Here is a 20,845-nt window from a genome sequence, read left to right on the forward strand (position 1 = left end):
TTTATTTTATTTTTCAACTATTTTGACTGCCTCTCCCTCAAAACGAAGCCTAAACATTAAGATCCATCCCCTTATGTTTAAAGTAGGGTACAAGGGGTTCACAGGGGACCCCAATCCAGCCTCCACATGAGCAATCCAGAGCCCTAATAACGCCACTTCTGGTTGAAAACCAGAAGCAATGGGGTCTCAGCAGAGCTAAAATCGGCCTCTCAAATAGCATTTTTGCTGCATATGTGACCAATTTGGCCCCACGGAGACATCTTAGCTTCCGGTTCTCAACTAGAAGTGCATCATCAGGGCCTCTAGAGTGCATGCATGTGTTCCAGTGGCACCTGGCCTGCCTCCTCCCTCTTTCCTCCTGCCAGCCAGGTGAGTAGGGCTGGAGGAAGTTTGCCTTTATTTAATAAAATGAAGAAAGACTCATAAAATTAGGCTTAGTTTGAAGACATATATGTAGATTTTAGTTATGATTAAAAGCAAAAACTATCATCTAAAAAGAACAGGTCTAAATCATGGACTTCCTAGAAAAGTGACTGCTCCATTTTAATTATTAAATATATACAATTGTTTGAAAACCAGATTAGAAAGGTGTCTATAGTCCCCTCAATGCTGAATACAACCCTGATTTAAACTGACTGAATCCATCCCCTAAGTATTTCAATTTATTTTAGCAAATATCTTAAAGAAATAAAGGCAACTTCTTGGATTTATATCATTTCCCCCCTTAAATCCCTTCCTGAATTAAAATTATTTGTAGTGTAAACCTAATACTTTTTTGCATCTTTCTATTTTTTGTAATCCAAGTCCTATTGCATTGTTTATTAGATGCCCCATGCTATTTGATTGCATTCTTACACTGTGTAATCTGCCTTGAGTCTCAGTGAGAAAGACTAATTATAAATAAAGTAAAAAAATATTTTCCTGTGAGTAAGCTTCATTGAGGAGGCCTGTTTATGACAACTCTCTGAATCTATCTTTTCCTATGAAAATTGTTACCCCAGGTTCTTGGTATTACAAAAACAAACATATAATTCCCATCCAGAATTAACGTGCCTATAGAAAATGGGAGCTCTGAATGTACATAATAGCATAGCATTCTCTGGACTGGGATGCTCATAAAGCTATAGACTTAGCAGCATGCAAGTTATATTGGGGCTGTCCTTCACCACCTCTACATTTCTTCATAGTTTTTGTATGGTCTAATTCAGATGTCCCCAATGTGGTACCCATGGATGCCAAGGTAGTTTTTTGTTCCTGATGCCCACCAAGTGTTTTAGAAAGTAGGCAGGGCCAGATGGGGCTTTTGCTCAGCTTTTCTTCTGTTTGGCCGTAGGAAAACTGATTGGCTGATGGTGGAAATTTTTAAAGTTGTTTTGGCAGTATCTGCCACCACAACCAAAAAGTCTTCGCTGAGTGACTGAAAGTAAGCAGTATGTATGAAAAAATTTTTTTAAAAAACAATACGTTAATTTTAAAAAGGCTTCCTGTTAAACACAGCGTCAATATTTTCAAGTGTTGAAGATTTACTATGAGAATTATGTAAGACCTCATTCTCTGACATTTTGTAGTTGACTGCCTCCTTCAGCAACCATTTTGTGGTTGCACCCACCATCCTGAGTCAGGCTCAAAAAGTTTGGGGACCCCTGGTCTAATTCATAGTCTGTAAATGGAGCACAAATGTGTTAAATTGCCATGCAAACAGCTGGTTTTGTTTCATCCTTCTGATTTAATGTCAAACCAGCATTTGAATATTATATTTACTGAGGACAAAATAAATTAAATGCCTGGAGTCATCACAGTAAATTCTTATTTGGAATATTTTTAGAATTTACAAAGTAGAAAATTCAAAGAGCCCTGAAGGGAGCTAACATTCCCAGTACAAGTGAGCTTCAATGAAACGTGGTTGCCTAATTCGTTTTAGGCTCTTTTGCAAATCCCAGACTTAATAATTTGGCATCTGGATTGGCAACAGATTCAGAAACAAGGCCCAGTAGTAGTTTTCAGGATATTAACCACAGAGCAGTTCAACCAACAGAAAATTAAGGCCCTCCATTTATAGCTGTTCTTTCTGTAAAATGTAATGCCACCCCCCCCCCATACTTTTAAGTCATATAAAAATAAAGATATAAATTAGTAAGTAAAACAATATTATATCCAATACAAGTTCATTCAAGTATCATGGATATCCATGGTTAGTTCAGAAATGATCAAATTCAGAATACTTAGGGTATTGTGAACAGGTAGTAGTAGCAGCAGCAGCAGCAGCAGCCCATTTTTCTTGAAGGCGTTCAAAAAACAGTTAAAAATTAAAACATTAAAAAGCTGTCCTAAACAGAGGTGGGCACGAACTGAAATATGAACAAAAGTTTGTAACAAACTGGGCTGCTTTGTGGTTTGTGAACTAGCAGTTTGTGGGAGCACATTTCTGATGAACCATGACAAACTTTAGAGCAGTTCCTATGGTTCATGATTTGTCACTTCCAGGGGCCATAGTACGGCCCCCTTGACAGTCAGAGATGCCAAACTCACAGGGATTCTTCAACAGGCTCTCCTCCCTCCAAGTTTGGTGAACATTGGATTTCGAATGTCCGGGTTATACACCCCCAAAGCAGCTGCCCCCAGGAAAGTTCCATTGCCAATTGACTTGCATTGGTTCCATTGAAATACATTGCCGCACCAAAAAGTTGCCACGAAAATGTGGGATGGAGTTACAGAATCATCCTCTCCATCCTATTAAGGGAGCCATTCTACAGCCCCCAGAAGTGACGAACTACGAACCAGACAAACAGATTCACGAACCGGGGCAAGTTCATGAAAGTTCATGGTTCGTGAAACATGATTAACCACAAACCACAGTTTGTGGCATTTTCCCAGTTTATGCCCATCTCTAGTCCTAAATAAAACAGTCTTCAGTTACTTCCTGAAGATAGAGAGTGTGGGGGCCAAGTGCACTTCCCTGGGGAGATCGTTTCACAATAGTGGAACTGCCATCAAAAAGGCCCTCTCATGTTCCCACCAACCAAGTTTCTTTGTTTGATGGGGCAGTCTGGAGGGCCTTTCCCCATGATATTAAATCCTAGGCAGGAATGTATGGGAGATGATGGTCCTTCAGATGCAATGGTCTCAAGCCATGTGGGGCTTTAAAGGATAAAATCAGTACCTTGAATTGGACTCAGGAACAGATCAGTAGCCAGGGTAGTTGCTGTAATATCAGGGTCACATGCTGCTGATTGCTGGTCCAAACTAGCAGTCTAGCTATAGAATTCTGCACTAGCTGCAGCTTCTGAATGGTCTTTGATGGCAGTCCCAAGTCCAGCACATTACATTAGTCCAGTTAAGATGTAATTATGACATGGGCCACTGTGGCTAGATCTGACTGAACCAGGAATGGATGCAGCTGACACACCAGCCAAAGCTGGGCAAATGCACTCTCAGTCACCACAGCCTCCTGGGTTTCTAAGGTGACTGCTGTGTCAAGCAGTACACCTAAGCTGTGAACCTGACTTTTCAGGTTTATTCCAAAGACAGGGGAGATCTCACATAACTGACTAGCCTTTCTACTAATCCAGAGAACCTCTGCCTTGTCAGGGTTTAATTTCAGTTTGTTCATCCTCATCCAGCCCATTGCTGACTTCAAGCATCAGTTCAAAACATCAACAACATCCTTGGAATTAGATGGGCAAGAAAGGTACAGCTGGGTATCATCCGCATATTAGTGACACCACAGCCTAACAATACTGGACTCACTTTTTAATTTTTAGCAATATGCTAATACTCAACAAATTTGCAAAAGTTGGGGAAGTTGCTTGTTCTGATATGAGGTGCATAAATAACCAAACAGTACCAGGAAATTGCATATCTGTCTGTCCTTAAATATATACCCACATGGTTTCTCACTGTCTTGAATAATTACATCCTTTCCTTCTACTAATTTTCAATATGACAGTACAGCATAATGATTGAACTGGGAAGCTTGGCATTTAAATCTCTGTTCAAATGCAGATAAGGAGATGGAAATTTCATAATCAAAACCTAATCAAATATTTTTTTCATAAATATAAGAAATGTTCCAAATGTGACCAAAATTATTTCCAACATTCTAAAATAGGTGGAAGCCTTATATTCTGGGACAAATTCCCTTAAAAAATCAACATGGGAGGCATTTTTGGGTGGAAAGTTAGTAAATCCCTTTCTCACACTAATTTGTTTAATTTGAAAATGCTGATAATCAAACTCAATTTAGTCATTTTCATCATAGGAGGCAATGCCTCCGGTGACAAGTACCTTGTCAAAATGGTGTCCATTGTGAAAAACAGATTTCACAAAATTGTCATCCAGCTCACTTAGAGTGCTACTCCCAAAGGGTTTCCCTAGTGCCACTGCACATGCCTGCCCATCAATCACAAGACATGAAATATCTTCAAGTGTCACCTAAGGATGGCAAAGGATATTGCTTGTCAAGTTGTCTGCAAGAACTGATTTGTTTCCTGATCTTAGGTTTCCATTCAGGCCTGTTAGTGCATTTGGCACTGAAATCGATTCATAGCAGTACATTTAGAAATTCCCCCATCTAGCTCCACGAGCCATGACGTGTTCTGATCAGATTTTGTAGAAAATACTCTAATTTTTGTTTGTTTATTGTAAATGTGACTGGTAAATTCTGAGCCTTTATCTTCTTTCATTTGCAAAGATTCCTCTGTTGGCACCATGAGTCCTTCCCAAACAAAAAAAACAATGAACTAATTCTGATCTAGTTTTTCGGCATTGAGCAGAAACTCATGTATCACCTCTATAGCAATATGCATGGTTGCAATGGCATAAAGATTTGTAATGGATGATGCAGAAGACAAAGTTTTGAATATTTCTGAAGTGTGGGAGACTTAACACTTATCACAATGATTTTGCAGTTTTCTTGCCAGAATAATTTGATTATCAAGTCCAAGTGAAAACATGTTTGGGCTGCAATCCTACCTGCTGTGTGCTGAACATTAATTCCTATAATCCATCATTTTCTGTGGCATTCAGCCATTCTTGACTGTGGTCAGGATTAACCTCATTTAACCTTCTATGTGAGCCAACCCAATTGCCCCGCTGGAACTGATATAGAGTGTCCAGGAGAGTCTTCTGCATTTATACAAGGAAGATGCCTTGCTATCTGCCATATTTTATATGATCATTTATGTGAAAATATGGCATCAGTTTTCTGAAAGCATACCAATGTAAATCCCAAAGGCCATCTCAGTTGTAATGAACAACATAAGGATTGAAACCATGGTGATACACTGCCAACAGGTAAACCAAATATGACATCATGAGCTCCTTTGAGGAATGGCAGGATACAAAGGCAGTACCAGAGTTCACAAGCATTCTGTGGTAATCAGTCCCATACTAAGCTTATGCCACAGGAAACGTAGTATGCTCTTCAAACCTTAGTTGGGTTATTGAGCTCCACATGCTATTGCCCCCACCCCTGGCTTCTTGGAACCACCTACTGCTACAGTGCATGTACTGAGAACAAGTACCTCCTACCTCTCAGTGAAAGAAGTGAAAGGACGGAGAACCAAGGTCACCTAACAGTAGAATGGATTTCTCCAAGGCTATAATTTTTGGCTTTTTCCTGCTCCCAGCTCTCTTTCCCTTTGATCAAGAAGGAGATGGTCCATTGGTGATGTCCTCACTACATGCCATGAATGGATTGCTCTCAGGTAAAAGCTGTACTTATGTTATCTTTTGACCTCTGAAAGGACCAGTTCCAGTGGCCTGAGCACTGAGGTTTATGAATCCACTGGATACACATTCATAAACTGACTCACCAAAATCCATGTAAGACTTTAGGAATACAGAAATATGAAATATCAAAATAAACTGAATGCACGAATGTAAGACACACACCGGCACACAATAATACTTTGATTAAAGATTCTTTCAAAAGATGAAAAACTCACACATCTATGTTGTCACACCTCATTGTGCCTGCTCAGAAAATCCACATTTGAATAATCTATGGATTGGAAAGTTTTCCTCCTAACTGCCTAAAGTTTAGCAAGGATTGTCCTTTGTGTTATCACAGTTGAACAGAAAAGTTATAGCTAGGAATGTGTTTCCTATCTAAATCACTGAATTAATAAATAATAAAATAAAGACTTTAAATAGCTTATTAACTGTATTAAAGAAAACAAATACACGTAAGTAGAAAACAAAACAAGACAAGAACATGAAATAATCTCTGCACACATTGCTATTCCAGATAGCCTAAGGAAATAGCTGACTGACCTAGTTATTTTCTGAAACAGAAAATAAAAAAGGCTGTTGCTCTCAGACTCTTTGACTCCTAAAGAAAAAAGACAATTATCTGTCATGCATATGCACTTGAGCACATATAGGCCTAAGTGTTTCCTGCAAAAGAAAACAGATGATTAGAGATGGGCACGAACTGAAAAAAAGCCGAACCATATGGTTCGTGGTTTGTCAAATTTCACAAATCACGAACCACAAACTTTCATGAACCTGTCCCTGGTTATTTGGTTCATGAAAACGGCACATCCAGGTCAGAAAAACCTTCACTTCCAGGTCAGCAGAAGGTCACTTCCAGGTCAGCAGAAGTTCACTTCTCGGTTAGCAGAAGGTCTGCAGGAAGTCCATCCCCTGTTGCCTAGGAAACTGATTGGCACCAGGCTGTCTGCAGTGACGAACCAAACAATGAACCAAACGAACCAGCCTAAAAGTTCATGGCCGTTCATCAGAAATGGGAACTGACAAACTGCGGTTCGCGAACCACGAACCAGCCTGGTTTGTGCTTAATTTTGGTTTGTATTTCGGTTTGTGCCCATCTCTACAAGTGATAGACTCAATAGCTCCTACACATTGCATCCTTGCTGACAGACCCCAGTCTCTAAGATTTACAAGCAATGAGGTAGAGGCCAATGACAACTGAAGTAAAAAAACGCATGGCAAATTTACCAAACATAGTTTATATCCTATGTGAAATCATATCCTTGGCACTGATGGCAGCAAGGAAACCTTATTGCTGTGCTGCTTTTGAGTCCAGAGAAACTTTTCTGATTGGTTAAAGGGATTTTACCATCTTATCACTCATTCACTGGAATGCTTAAAACTTGTGGTAGCCTTCTGATTAAAACTTGGCAAATAAAATCTCTCAATTCCATTTTGCCTTTGACTGTTCCTTCAGCATGAATAGAGCACTGCCTTGTAAGCCTGGTTGAATTTCAATTGTTGACTCCTAAAGATGCAGACAGAGCATGGAAATAGCATGCTGATCCTGCTTAATTTTTCCCTCTCCCGTATAGAGTTTCAGTACTGATTGACTACCTGAGGTCAGCAATGCTTCAGTTTTGCAAAATAATATTGAAAATTGAATATAACCTGCTTGCTATGTCAATGTTCTTTCTAATCAAACTCCCTATACTCACACTGATAATTTGTGATTGATTCAAATTTATTAGCTTTTGGAATGGTTTTGTGTCTGTGTAGTTAGCATCCCCCACCCCTACCTCTTGCCCCCCAGTCCTGCTTGCCTGTCCAGAAGGGGGAAGGAGGGGGGAGACAGGCCAGGAGCCACCAGAGAATATGATGAAGTGGTGTGCAATCTGCACCTGCAACACAACCCCCCGACTCCTGCTTTGTAGGTAAGAAGGACTGGCAACCCCAGCAACTGGACAGCAACTGTTTGTACATGTTCACAATTTACTGGATTTTTGGATTACTTTTGTCCCAGAGTCCTATGGCCAAGTAACAAATCATTTTAAATCAGGTACATTTTGATTGTAACAGCTGTTATTTTTCAAGCACAATCGGTAGCATTCATTATATTGGTGCATGCTCAGAATTCAGCGGAATACAATTCCCAACTTCCCAGGAAGAAGTGTAATAATGTGCAAACTATTCAGAAACCAATTTAGCACATTCAATGAACATACTTAGCTTAGGGAATCAGGAAAGCAAATGGGTAAAACTGTCCGATGCAAAGCAGATGAGCAGCCCCTGCTGCTTTGAGCAACCTTGTTGCCCTAGCTTCATATGGGGCAGATGGGCAACCACCACTAGCAAGCCCCAAACCTGTACAAGACAGGTGAGCCACCATTGCCATGAGTAAACCAGCTGCCCCAGCCCTGTGCAGGGTGAGTGAGCAGCCACAGTTGAGAACAAACCAGTTTTTGCTCATTCTCCCCTGTCTACGTTGATGGGCAGGAATACAGCAGGCCGGGGACGGGGCACTTTCCGGGGCAATTTTTGCTTTCCAGTCCATCCCAACTCTGGTCATTCATATGGGTTCTATTTGGCTGGGATCAAAACGGTGATGCAACATGTTTGCCTCACAGGTAAATTTCAACAGGAAAAACATATATCGATGTTGACAACTGTTGATGTTGTTCATGGCTTTAGGATTTAAAATAGGGGGTTTTCTCCCTAACTTGCGACATCAGAAATTTGGCTACCATGCACTTTTACCTGAACCCAATCATTTATGTGAAAATTAACTGGTCCTTCTTCCAGGACTATGATCTGGGGCCTTCCCTATTCCATCCTCATCATTGAGGAAACTATCCATTTATCCATCTCCTCTGCTTCTTTATATTTAACCAGCTTCTATTCTGTAAGAGGTCTTATTCTCCTGTTCCACAACTGCTAAGTTTTCTTTGCTGCCTTTGAAAAGGGGAATTTGGCCTCACTATCCTTTTGGAATTCTTTTAGCAGCCAGAAAAAAATGCAAATATTCATGTCCCTTGCTCAGGGTTTGTGAGTTTAAAAGCAGCATTTTTTTAAAAAAACCTACAGATCTGCCAGCTGCCCCTTCCTTTGTTATTTTGATGGCTGAGAATGTTAGCTAATGTTTCCTCCATGGGTATTAATTATTAATAGATAATCCCTTGGTTACACACTCTACATTCTAAGAGTGCAGGGAGCTGCAACCAATAATAAAAGTATTTCATGCTAAAAACGACAGATATAAAACAGTCAACATAAATTGGGCAAAACAGATTAATTCAAATTTTTAAAAAAAACTAACTGGGCAGAAAGAATTAGAATTACATGAACGCAGGTAAACTCTTAAAGAATTGTAAACATACAGGTTTGTTCATCCATAGCTTTCCCACCAGCAGCACCCCTTTCTAGAAAAGCAGACCTGTCAAATGTGTTGCGATAATTTCACACATGCACTATTACAAAGGGGTTTTAAACGGAAATCTCCATCGAAGAATACTGGAAACTGACGTTGGACTAAAATATAGGAGCCGGATTAATTGCTTGTATTCACCACACGTAGTATGTAACATCAATATTACAAGAGGTTCATTAAGTACTCTGTAGTTTGGGGGCTAAATTCAAGGAGTTTGTTCTTCTTACCCAAGACCCCGTCTTTGGCATATTTTGGGTTACTTGATGGCGCACATTCTATACGTTCTCATTCTTTAACATCCAGTAATGGTCTCTTTGTTTTGGTTACCACTTTTGGAATGCATATTGCTTCTACAGATGGTAGGGCCTTTTCAGTAGCAGTCCCTTATCTTTGGAATTCCTTATCAACAGACATTGCCAGAACTGACGGTTCGGTCCATTTATACAACTGATCACTACTTGTATGCTAGTTTAAATGCTAGTATGTGAAATGGTGATTTGATATGCTTTGCCATTTTTTAATTTGCCATGATCAGTTGATCTTGTATTTTAAATCATATTTTTGTTCTCCACTTGGAGAATATGCACCTTTGAAAAGTGTTACTAGTGTTCACCTTTGTACCTTTGACAAGTGTTACTACACTAGTGATACCAGTCCTCCAGTGAAAATGGGGGACCCATTTCTCTGCCACTAGCCACCACTCAACTGGCTGGTGGTGGGGAAGCATAGGGAATGGGCCCAGGAACACATGTGTATGAAGTAAGTCCCCTCCAGCACACTCCCATGACCCCCATCCCTTGGGTTGTACTCTGAGAGACATGGCAACCCTAGCCTATACATATTCAAAATAAATAACAATGCTTGCACTTATCTAGGAGTTTGTATAAAGTTGCTTAACATACTTTTTATTACCAAGCCTTTAATAATTTCTTACAGAAACAAACTATGATAAATGAAATATAATCATGTTTATCAGTCTTGCAATTAAACCAGCATTAATAAAGCAGGAGAATATAATCACAATAAGATGATATACTGAATTTCCCATCAAAAAGGAAATGGGGAAAGGCTGGAGAAAGAACAGGAAAAATATTTTTTATGGTACCATATTAAAAACTGCCCTATCCTAGAGGGCTCAGATAACCTGATCTCACCAGCTCTTGGAAGCTAAGTAGGGTCAGCCCTGGTTAGTACTTGGATGGAAGACCACCAAGGAAGTCCAGGGTTACTACATAGAGACAGGCAATGGCAAACTACATCTTCTGCTTTGAAAACCCAATAGTGTCACTGTAAATCAGCTGCAACTTGATAGATTTTTTTTAAAAAAGTTAAAGACTGAAAAAATATCCAACCCCAAATGTTTTGCAGGGATTACAGTCTTCAGTCTGTGTTATTGTGTGTATAGCCCTCAAATTTCATGCACCTTAAACATGATTCATTAAGCAAAACTGTTCTGTTTTTGCTGATCCATCTAATACTATCAATTTAATACTTAATTATCAGCATGCATATGGAAAGTAACAAAGCTACTGGAAGGATGGTAAAATGTAAGTACATTACTTACTTATTTTTCTTCATTTTACCTCCACACAGAGCCAATTTGATAAAAATTGACCTCAAACACTAGATCAGGAAGCAATTTTTTATCAAATCGGCCCCACATGCAACCCGTCATTCACAGCGCAACAAGGAAGTGCTCCAGAGTGTGTAGGGGTGTGTTGCGGAGCTCCCAGACCCATTTGTGTGCCTTTCCCCCCATCACTGGCCAGGTGAGAGGTGGCAGGGGGTGGAAGCTGGGAGCGGGGGATCCCCCACCCCCACCAGGGGACTGGGATCCCTTAGAACTAATACATATATTTTCTATGAGCCTTTTTTCTAAGTGGGTCTTTCCACCTTCAGTCTGATTTGAATTTATGTGAAATTATTGGTCAGGTGACTGAGTTTTCTCTTTTCTCAATGCAGAACAGGCTGGTGGTTCTAAAAAATTTTGAATTGGGAGCCACCTCTAAACTTTTCAAAGCCAATTTTAGAGTAACTCGGCACTCCTTTCCTTGAAATGACAGAATCTCATATTAGTTAGCACCAAGTTTATATTCCATTTTTAATTTTTCATGTTTATAAATATATAGCAGTATTGAGCAGTATATATATAAATATCTTATCATTCATACAATTTGCAGAGGCAAACACAAATTTGCCATTGGGAATCTGCTCAACAGGAACCACCAATTATATTTTCCTGATGAGTGTTCAATGCTTACATTCTGTAGGAAAGATGAAGGGCTAAGGGGCAGAGTGAACTGCCGCTCAGTGGAAAGCCAGCAAAGTAGAAAAGGTCATTTCCTAACTCAAGGAGGCCACTACAGGAGCGAGTGCTATGGGACAGTTGCCTTGAGAAACAGTTACCTTGGACTGATCATTCTATTACATATTTCTCCAAAATAGTTCAGAGTGGCATATTTAAGTGGAAATGGGTCACAAATAAAACTCTAACAGCAAATACGTGCAAGCCCAAAAAAATTCTAAAATTTCTTTTTTCTGTTGAAGTGTGATTTTATTGGGTGCTTAGAGTAGAAAAAATCATGCATTAATTTCACTAAAAATGCAAGAACCAGAAATCACATAAACTGGACAATTAAAGTAAGACTTGTTCTAACAACAACAACAACAACAACAACAACAGATTTATATACCTCCCTTCAGGATTACTTAACACCCACTCAGAGCAGTTTACAAAGTATGTCATTATTATCCCCACAACAAAACACCCTGTGAGGTGGATGGGGCTGAAAGAGCTAGAAGCTGTGACTGACCCAAGGTCACCCAGCTGGCTTCAAGCGGAGGAGTGAGGAACCAAACTCAGTTCTCCAGATTAGAGTCCTGCGCTCTTAACCACTACAACAAACTTGCTTCTCTAGTCCAGTTAGGAGAAGCCATGCTTTTGACCACTTAGTATCTTAAAACAAGATCTGATAAAGTCCCAAAGATTCTACAAGGATTCATATCCTGGATGCATATAGTAATACAATGAATGGATTATGTGTGGATTGAGCTGTGGAGTTTCAGTTTTGCAAAATAGTTACAAGATAACATGAAGCAACTGTACAATCGATAAAACCACAATGCCATCTTGCATTACTTATTCACTACAAGAAGAGAAGCACCCTTTCCACATTAGTAACAAGTAAAGGGCAAAAGTGACTCATTTTATGAGAGGAGATGAAAAACATTAGCCAACTTACATATTATTAATCAGGACTTCCGCTCATCTATTAATCCCACTAATGAATGCAAATGAATGTTTCCAACTGAAACATCTTTGCACAGAATAAAAGCAGCTGATAATTTTCACTCTGGTAGTGACTTCTACCATTCAGAGAGAGAGAGAGAGAGAGAGAGAGAGAGAGAGATCATGATTAGACATGGGCACGAACAGAAAAAAAATGAACATGGTGTTCGTTGTTCATTGCCATCCACAAATGAGCAATGAACACTGACGAAGATGATCCTGTCATGAACATGTTCGTTGTTCGTGGGGGCCAGCAGGCTCTCCTCCAGCCATCAAGATACCTACTGCACCACTCCCAGAAACCCTACCTGAGCAGGCAGCAGGAAACGTACCAATAATAAATAATAGCTTGGCCCCAGAGCCTGGCAGCAGCCCTGGAACTTGAAGGGGTACATCCCTACTGCACCATTCCTAGAAACCCTACCTGAGCAGGCAGCAGGAAAGGTACCAATAATAAATAATAGCTTGGCCCCAGAGCCTGGCAGCAGCCCTGGAACCTGAAGGGGTAGATTCCTATCCCACCACACACAAAGAAAATTCAAGCTCCAATGCACCCACCCTGTCTCTCTAATAGCAGCTGTCTCTCCCTGAAAGCCAGAGCTGGGAGCCCCCCTCCCCCCTGGTCTTTTCCTCTTGTAACAAATTTGGAGCTCCAGTCTACACTTGGAAGTCCTATCAAGTTAAATTGGGCTTAGATTGGGGTTTCCAGGGCAACAGCAGTTCAGACAGAATTCAGACCATCCCTGTCTAAGTTGCCAAGGGAATTGATTGCAGGTGCCAGACTTTCTGGCTTGACGAACAGCAACGAACAAGGCTTGAAATGACCACCTGTTCATTTAGAATGGAGCCTCATGAACAAGCTTGTTCATGAACAGCAGATTGGGCTGTTCGTGGGTTTTTTTAGTTCGTATTGCTGTTCGTGCCCATCTCTAATCATGATATGGTCAGAAAGACCATGTGTAAACCAGCCCACAGTAAATCTGTTTTGTAACTGCTCTTCAACAGCTGTTTTCAAGCATTATAAATTGATAGAATGACCAGGTCAAAACTGTCTCTTTAGTGGTTGACAGCACATGATAATTGGAATAAATGTACAAAGCCTACACACAGACACATAGATACACAGAGTTCTCTCTGCACGATTGAGAACTCTGCTGTAAACAAATATTCTAATGAATGTGTACAGGTTGGGGATGGAATTTACCACCATAGTCTCACTTTCTCCCTATTCAAGTTTCATTCTCTCTACTTAGAATGTTTGAAAAGGACTATTGTAGCTAATCTCATCAGGAAAGAAGTTAAATAAGTTTCACAAGCAGCAAGAAGCATACCACTGCTTTCTGAATCTATGCCTGAGGAGTTTAAGATAGATTTACTGGAGCAGGGGGCGTTCAAAGCCCTGCTGGGCACGTGGCTAGGTTTGGCCTTTTCTGGATTTTAATAAAAACTTTAATAAAGATGCAGCAAGCTTTTGCCCATATCAGACATAACAAAGTAATACTTACAAAAGTTGCATTTTCCAGCAATAATGTAGTTGTATTTGTTTCTACATTCAGTTTAACAACATGTCCATGTCTGTTTTTATAGACCACTTCTGTATCTGTTAATAAAAAAATGCATTAAGAATTAGCAAAGGCAAAACATTTCATGCAATAGCTTCTTAGTTAATGGACCCATTCAATGACGAAAAGCCATCACTGACTAGCTAATATGTTAAAATGTGCACAGATTAAAGTTACAGCTTCATTAGCAGCATCTAATATTGTTGATTTATCTAGAAATAAGAGAAAAGAAATTAAGTGATTCTAATCTTGCTGACTTCATTAACAGAGGTAGTAGCTCCATCACACCACTATAGCCATTTCCTGTTCCTTTGTGTGAAACAAGGCCAATTTCCCTGGGCAAAATCAGTAACATTTGGCTATGTGATCTTAACTCTTTTGGTTCAACAGCTGTTGATCAAAAACTAAGCACTTGTAAGAAAAGATCACTACAGAAAAAATCTTTGCAAAAATCTTTAGCTATATCTTTTCATTCAATTATTGTCCTTCAACATTAATGTCAGAAGTTCTCTCTACAACCACTGCATGGACAATCCAGTATAATTCACAAATACTTCCACATTTTAATTATGTTGCTCTGGCCACTTTTTCTCCAAATAATGTGTGTCATGATGACGGGAAATGAATTCATAGAATCACTTTCACCTTGGCTTGCCAAACTCCAGGTGGGGCTTAGAGTTCTCCTAGAACTACAATGGATCTCCAGACTAAGGAAGTCAATTTCTTTGGGGAAAAATGGCAGCTTTGGAGTTGTACTCTTGGGAAATATATCCTCTCCTTCCACAGGTAGTGCCTCCACATCTCCAGGAATTTGCCAAGGTAAGAGTTGGCATAGAATTGCCAACTACCAGGTGGTGACTGGAGAGCTCCTAGAATTATAACCGATCTCCAGACCTTAGAGATTAGTTCATCTGGAGAAAATGTCTGCTTTGAAGGGTAGACTCTATGGCATTATACCCTGTTGAGGTCCCTCCCCTCCTCAAATCCTCTTCAGGCTCCACTCCCAAAATCTCCAGGAATTTCTCTACCTGGAGCTGGCAAACCTACCATATCACTAAATAACAATGCAGAAAGAAGTAAATTATGACTTGGGAATTCTACAAACAACCCCTTGAACACAAATGTATATTTGAGAAAATTAGCAGTGTGAATAACTATGACATTTTCTGGTAGTATGTGACCATTTCCCCCCACTGTGTATGTTTGTGCCCAAATAAAAGACAGGCTGTTTGCTCTGAACATCTATTTTTAGACACAATACTAGATGCATTTCCAGGCCACAATTTTATAACTGGATGGTAGAGAAAAGGTACAGTGAGGTTATAATTATTCTGCTTCCAAGAGGCATCTGGCCACTGTTAGAGATGGAATGCTAGAATACATTAGAAAATGGTCTGATCAAAAAAACAACAACCAGTACTTATAAAACAGTAGGGGGTTTTTTCCTAAAAGGAAAAAAAATGAGTTTCTTTTTGTATGTTATGCTTTTGTACCTATGGTCTCATTTATTTTTGTGCAGCTCAGACTTATAGGTGCACCTGTAAAGAAGTGGTAGCTAGGTGACAGTATGACAAATGAGGGTCACCACCTCTAAAATTGTGTTCACTGTTAACATTAAAAAGCAAGAGGCACAGGGCTACAGTGTACCTGGCCTCAGAGGTATTTTGACTTGAAAGACTTCAAAGTCAGACTCAATATGGCACAACATGAAAAGGATTCATTCTCATCTTGTTTGTTCTTTCACATAAACATACCCACAACAAAAACAATGCACTTTCAGAAGGGAATATTATGAGTCAGATGATCTCCTGAGAAATATTAGTATGAAATAACTGAATAGACTTCATTGAAAAAGATAGCTTAATAAGCAACAAACTAAAAGTTTGGCTTTAACTGATGAAATACAAGCAGATAGCACTACAGTGTATTTTGAGCATGTATTTGATTTTACTGATGTTCACCCTCATACTTAAAGATAGTTTTTTCGAGGATTTTGAATAAGCTTGTTGATAATTCTTCCTACTATTTTTGTGCACCTATTACTACAAGAACATTTTAAAAGTACAGTGTATCATTAATCATAGGATTTCCCTTGGTTTTACTTTAATCCTTAATAAAAACAACAACAACATTAGATTTATATACTGCCCTTCAGGACAACTTAATGCCCACTCAGAGCGGTTTACAAAGTATGTCATTATTATCTCCACCATATATATGCACCTTTCATATATGCCTTGCTATATGATAGTAGGTGTAAGACAACCTTGTTCACATTCTTATAAAACTTGTTTACTTGGTCTGGGTATATGGATACATTACTCCTATAGTTGATCCAAAGCACCTGGTAAAGCAAAATGACTTTTGGGGTTACATGCTTGGAATTTTAAAAAAAAATCCAGTGGCTTGGTCATATCAATGCCAGCCCTTTCTACAAGTCAGAAGGAACCCCCAGACTTCTGTTACCTGTGTGCAGCAATAAACCAATGACAATACTGAGACACAGGTTGTTGGATCCTAGGACTGTCAGGTCCCTTGAATCTTCCAGTGGGGGACTGGGAACCTGGCACTCACCCTCCGCAGTCTTCAGTGTCTCGTCTCGCATGCGCGAGACACACGCCCCCAGCATTTGTAATGACGTCACTTCCAGGAAGTTACATCATCACACGGGTCAAAGGGGAGCCCAGTGTGCACTCCCACGCTCACCAAAGAGCTGAATTGTGCCCCGTGGGCCCGATTCAGCCCGAAATGGGCCTATTGCAGGGCGCAGGAGTGCACCACCCGGGGGCGTGAGGGCACGCTGCACTGACTGGGAGACATCCCGAGGGCAGCCCCCTACTAGCCAGGGGGCAGGGGATTGGCAGCCCTAATGGATCAACTGTAGCATGGACTGCAATAATACTTAGTTTTTATACAGTGCTTTATAATGTTCCCAGCACAACGTATACAATTATTTCAGTAAGAAATACAGGCTAGCTTTTCAGGCAAAGCCAAACTCTAGCTACTATTAGGTGTGGAGAGGGTGGGAGAACTACAGAGGAAAATACTGTGAAATAGTACATAGCATATCTGTGAAAAATTTATAAGCAATTTTATTGCATTGCTTATTGCATTATTATCCTCTTTTATTGCATTGTTTTCTAATTCTTGAAATATAGCTTTACTGAAAAGTTTGTTGTATGCATTATACAGCTTTACTGCAATTTTTTAAAATGTTGTAATACCTCTTGAGTCAGAAAAAATGAGAACTAGAAAAGAAGTAAATAAATTAATTGGCCTTTAATGACTGTACAATGTTATGCAAATCTCAGAAGTATAGGATAATAAACACGGTCTCCATTAACAAAAGCCATTACAAAGCTGATTTAAACCCTGATTAATACAATAAAATTTATTATTAGATTTTAAACCCGCAGTTATTTATGCTATAATAAACCTCTGAGGTGGCACAAAACTCCTTATTTTATAATAAAGGAAAATGATTATAACACTAATTAAAATGTATTCTACCACAGAAATACGATCAATTGCAATGAATTACTACAGAATACTCAAATAAATATTATATATTAAAAATTAAAGAAAAAATACATCTCAGGAAATGGTAAGTTATTTTCCATGCATCCATGTTGTGCTATTTAGGAAGTAATGGCAGGGTGGCAAAATTTTACCTTGCTTGGAGTGACAAAATACTGTGAGCTGAGCCTACTCAGCTAGGGATGCTGAAATTACTGATTTCACTGTAGGCAAACTGGGCTCCAGAATCTAATTAAGAAGAGGACTTGCCGAGTTATATTTAATCACAATTCATATTTTGTCTTGAAACAGAGACTTGGAGATTCATTTAAATCCAAATCGTGAGATTGTTCATTCTCAACATAGAATCTAAAGAAAGCCTTTGGAGAAAAATCTAAGTTTTAAAGTGGGGCTGCACAACTTGTGATTAGAGATGGGCACGAACTGCATTACGATCTTCAAAAACCCACAAAATTCGTTCGGAAGAAGCCTGGTTCGGTGCGTTTGGCTGCGGTTCGGGAAGCTAGACACTCAGGTGCTAGCAATCAATTCCCCTGGAAACGGAGCTGGGGGAATGCCTGAACTCTGTCTGCACTCTTTCTGTCGGCCTGGAGACCCGAATGGAAGCCCAGCTGACTTTGATCGGCAGGTCTTCCTTACAACCACGGAGCTGCAAAGCGGTTACAAGTTGGAAGAAGACACCCAGGGGAGGAAGGGGGAAGGGGGTGTTCTGTGGCCATGGGCACTCCAATCTCATCCCTGCAAACCCTGATAGGCAGCTCTGACAGCCAAACACAGACCTCCTGTGTTTCTCAATGGGACCAGTGCTTATAAATAGCCGTGGGCTCCCAGGCTGGGTTTCACTTTCAGCGAGCAGTGGAGTGGGACAGAGCTCTTGCTTGCCACTTGCTAGCCTTTGGGGAGAGAGACTGAGAGTATAATTCAGCTTGGATCTGGGAGATAGGGATCTATCTCCTCTGGTTCCAGGACTGCTACCAGGCCCTGGGGCCAAGCTCAGTGGGCACCTCGGCTGAGGGCTGAAAGTATTATCACTGCCTGATCTGGTGGTCAGGCTTGTGGGTGTGCTGCTGAGCTAGGGTTCTAGCCTCAGCCTCTGGGGCCAGGGCTGCTGCCAGGCCCTGGGGCCAAGCTCAGTGGGCACTGCGGCAGAGAGCACACAGAGTCATCTCCTTTCCTGTCCTCCTTAATTCTAGTTTGGTGGCACAATGAGTCTTCCTCTTGTGTTGGCCGCCAAGGATGGTTGTGGGGTGAAGTGCGATGGCAGTCCTCCTGGTTCAGTTGTGGAAAGCAGTATTGGGTGTGGCTTGGGGGGTGCAGAGAGTCCTCCCGCTCCCCCCAATTCACCTGTGTGGGCTGTAGAGGAGGCCAAGGAGGTCTTTATGCAGGGGGGAGAGAATCTCTCTCAACATTTTGAGGAGGGGTGGGTGGGTGATGGATCCCTGGAGGAATGGTATGTGTGTTATGAAAGATCCCTCCCGTCCTGATCCCAAACTCTCAGTGGTGTCCCCACCTGCAGTCCACCCCGTCCTGCAGTCCTCACCCCGTCGTCTGTGTCCAGCCCCACAGTGCAGACTGTAACCATTCGTCCTCCTTCCCCTGGGACAGTTAGCGGTTGATGTTTCAACGCCTCTGTATGGAGGCACTTCTGGCCCCTTCCTGATGACCCCCGTGTGGTGTGGTGCCATGCCTGTGATGTACTGGTGCGCAGGGGCAAAAACCCAAAGCACCTGTCTTCGACGGCCCTGACTCGGCACCTGAAGAGGCACCACCCGAGCCTGGCTCCCGCATCGTCCAGTGAAACATCCATTGGGGGGAGAAAGGGGGTGAACAGCTCTTCTGAGCTGAGGTCAGTGGGAGGATCACTTTGCACTGAGGGTGACACTGGTGGGAGCAGAGTGCTCCAGCTGGCCGTGCTCGTGGAGGTTTTCCCCTCGGGGTCTGGGACAGCGCCGCTTACAACCTTGAGGCTTATGGCTCAGGAGGTGGCTGCTGCTGCACTGTTCCTCAGTGGGACCCTCAGGTGAGGAACCGCAGTGGCTGGGGGATCAGGCCCCCGTCCAAATGACATGTCCTCTCCCTCCCACGCCAGGAATACCAGCACGCTCCTCTTTGGCCTGGCGGTTATGTGGGGATCTTCCCTCTTATCCCCCACATGACAGGTCCTCTCCCTCCCATCCTTTCCAGCAAGGCAGCAAGGTGAGTATTGTTGGCTGCCGCCACCGCACTATTCTTCAGTGGGACCCTCAGGTGAGGACCCGCAGTTGCTGAGGGATCTTCCCCCTCCCCCTCCTCATGATGACATGTCCTCTCCCTCCCATCCTTTCCGGCAAGGCAGGAAGATGGGTACTGTCGGCTGCTGTCAAAATTTTCCTTAGTGGGACCCTGAGGTGAGGACCTGCAGTTGCTGGGGGATCAGGCCCCCGTCCAAATGTCATGTCCTCTCCCACCCACGCTGGGAATACCAGCGCGCTCCTCTTTGGCCTGGAGGGTGGGCACATGGGGGGTGCCACCAGCCAGTGGCCAGACCCCCGCCCCCTGAGGGGAGACAGCTTGCCGCCACCTCCCCGTGCCCACCAGGCCCGGATACTGCCGTCAGTACCCACCTTCTGGCCTGCACCTGGAATAGCAGCACGCTCCTCCTTGGCCTGGCAGGCAGGCAGATGGGGGTGCCTCTGGCGAGAGGCCAGACTCCCTGCCCCCTGAGGGGAGGCAGCTCATTGCTGCCTCCCCATGCCTGCCAGGCCTGGCAGCTGCCGTCACCACCCACCTTCTGTACACTGGGCCAACATCAACCAGTGGCTGTAATTGTATCGAGTGGGAGTTTCCTGGGGGCGTTGGATTGGAGAGGGTATAACTCCAAGATCCCTTTTGCAATTTTGTCCAATCTTGGGTGATGGCTGTAGGAGAGCTTGCAAAACACCCCCCAAGAATATGGGCTCTCTAAGTGCCACAGGGGCTGTTCTGCGCCTCATGAACTGTGAACCACAAACTGGTTCGGCAACAGAAAATGTTTGTTGTGGTTCATGACCTTGGGATCGTCGTCGGCACCGAACCACAAACCGCAGAGTCATTAAGTTTTTTTGGTTCGTGCCCATATCTACTTATGATCCTGCAAGCCAAACCAGCCCACTAGCTATGTTGTGGCTTAGTAGGTGAGTAGATGGGTTAGTCTCTCTCTCTCTCTCTCTCTGTCACACACGTGGTAAGGGTTTTTTTTTTTGTGATAAGGTGTGTTAGTCTATTGTAGCAAAACAGAAGTCCAGAGTATCTTAAAGACTAACAACTTTTATTGCTATATGAGATTTCATGTCAGAGATC

General features: G+C 41.9%; 1 protein-coding gene across 1 annotated transcript in view; it reads right to left on the reverse strand.

The window, feature by feature from the left end:
• DPP10 (dipeptidyl peptidase like 10) overlaps positions 1-20,845 on the reverse strand; it is a 439,415-nt gene that overhangs the window by 226,751 nt on the left and 191,819 nt on the right. Inside the window, exon 4 of the mRNA XM_054971084.1 lies at positions 13,934-14,028. Coding sequence (XP_054827059.1) covers positions 13,934-14,028 — 95 coding nt within the window. The remainder of the gene's footprint in view (positions 1-13,933; positions 14,029-20,845) is intronic.

Source organism: Eublepharis macularius, chromosome 2 (assembly GCF_028583425.1).
Source record: "Eublepharis macularius isolate TG4126 chromosome 2, MPM_Emac_v1.0, whole genome shotgun sequence".
NCBI lineage: Eukaryota > Metazoa > Chordata > Lepidosauria > Squamata > Eublepharidae > Eublepharis > Eublepharis macularius.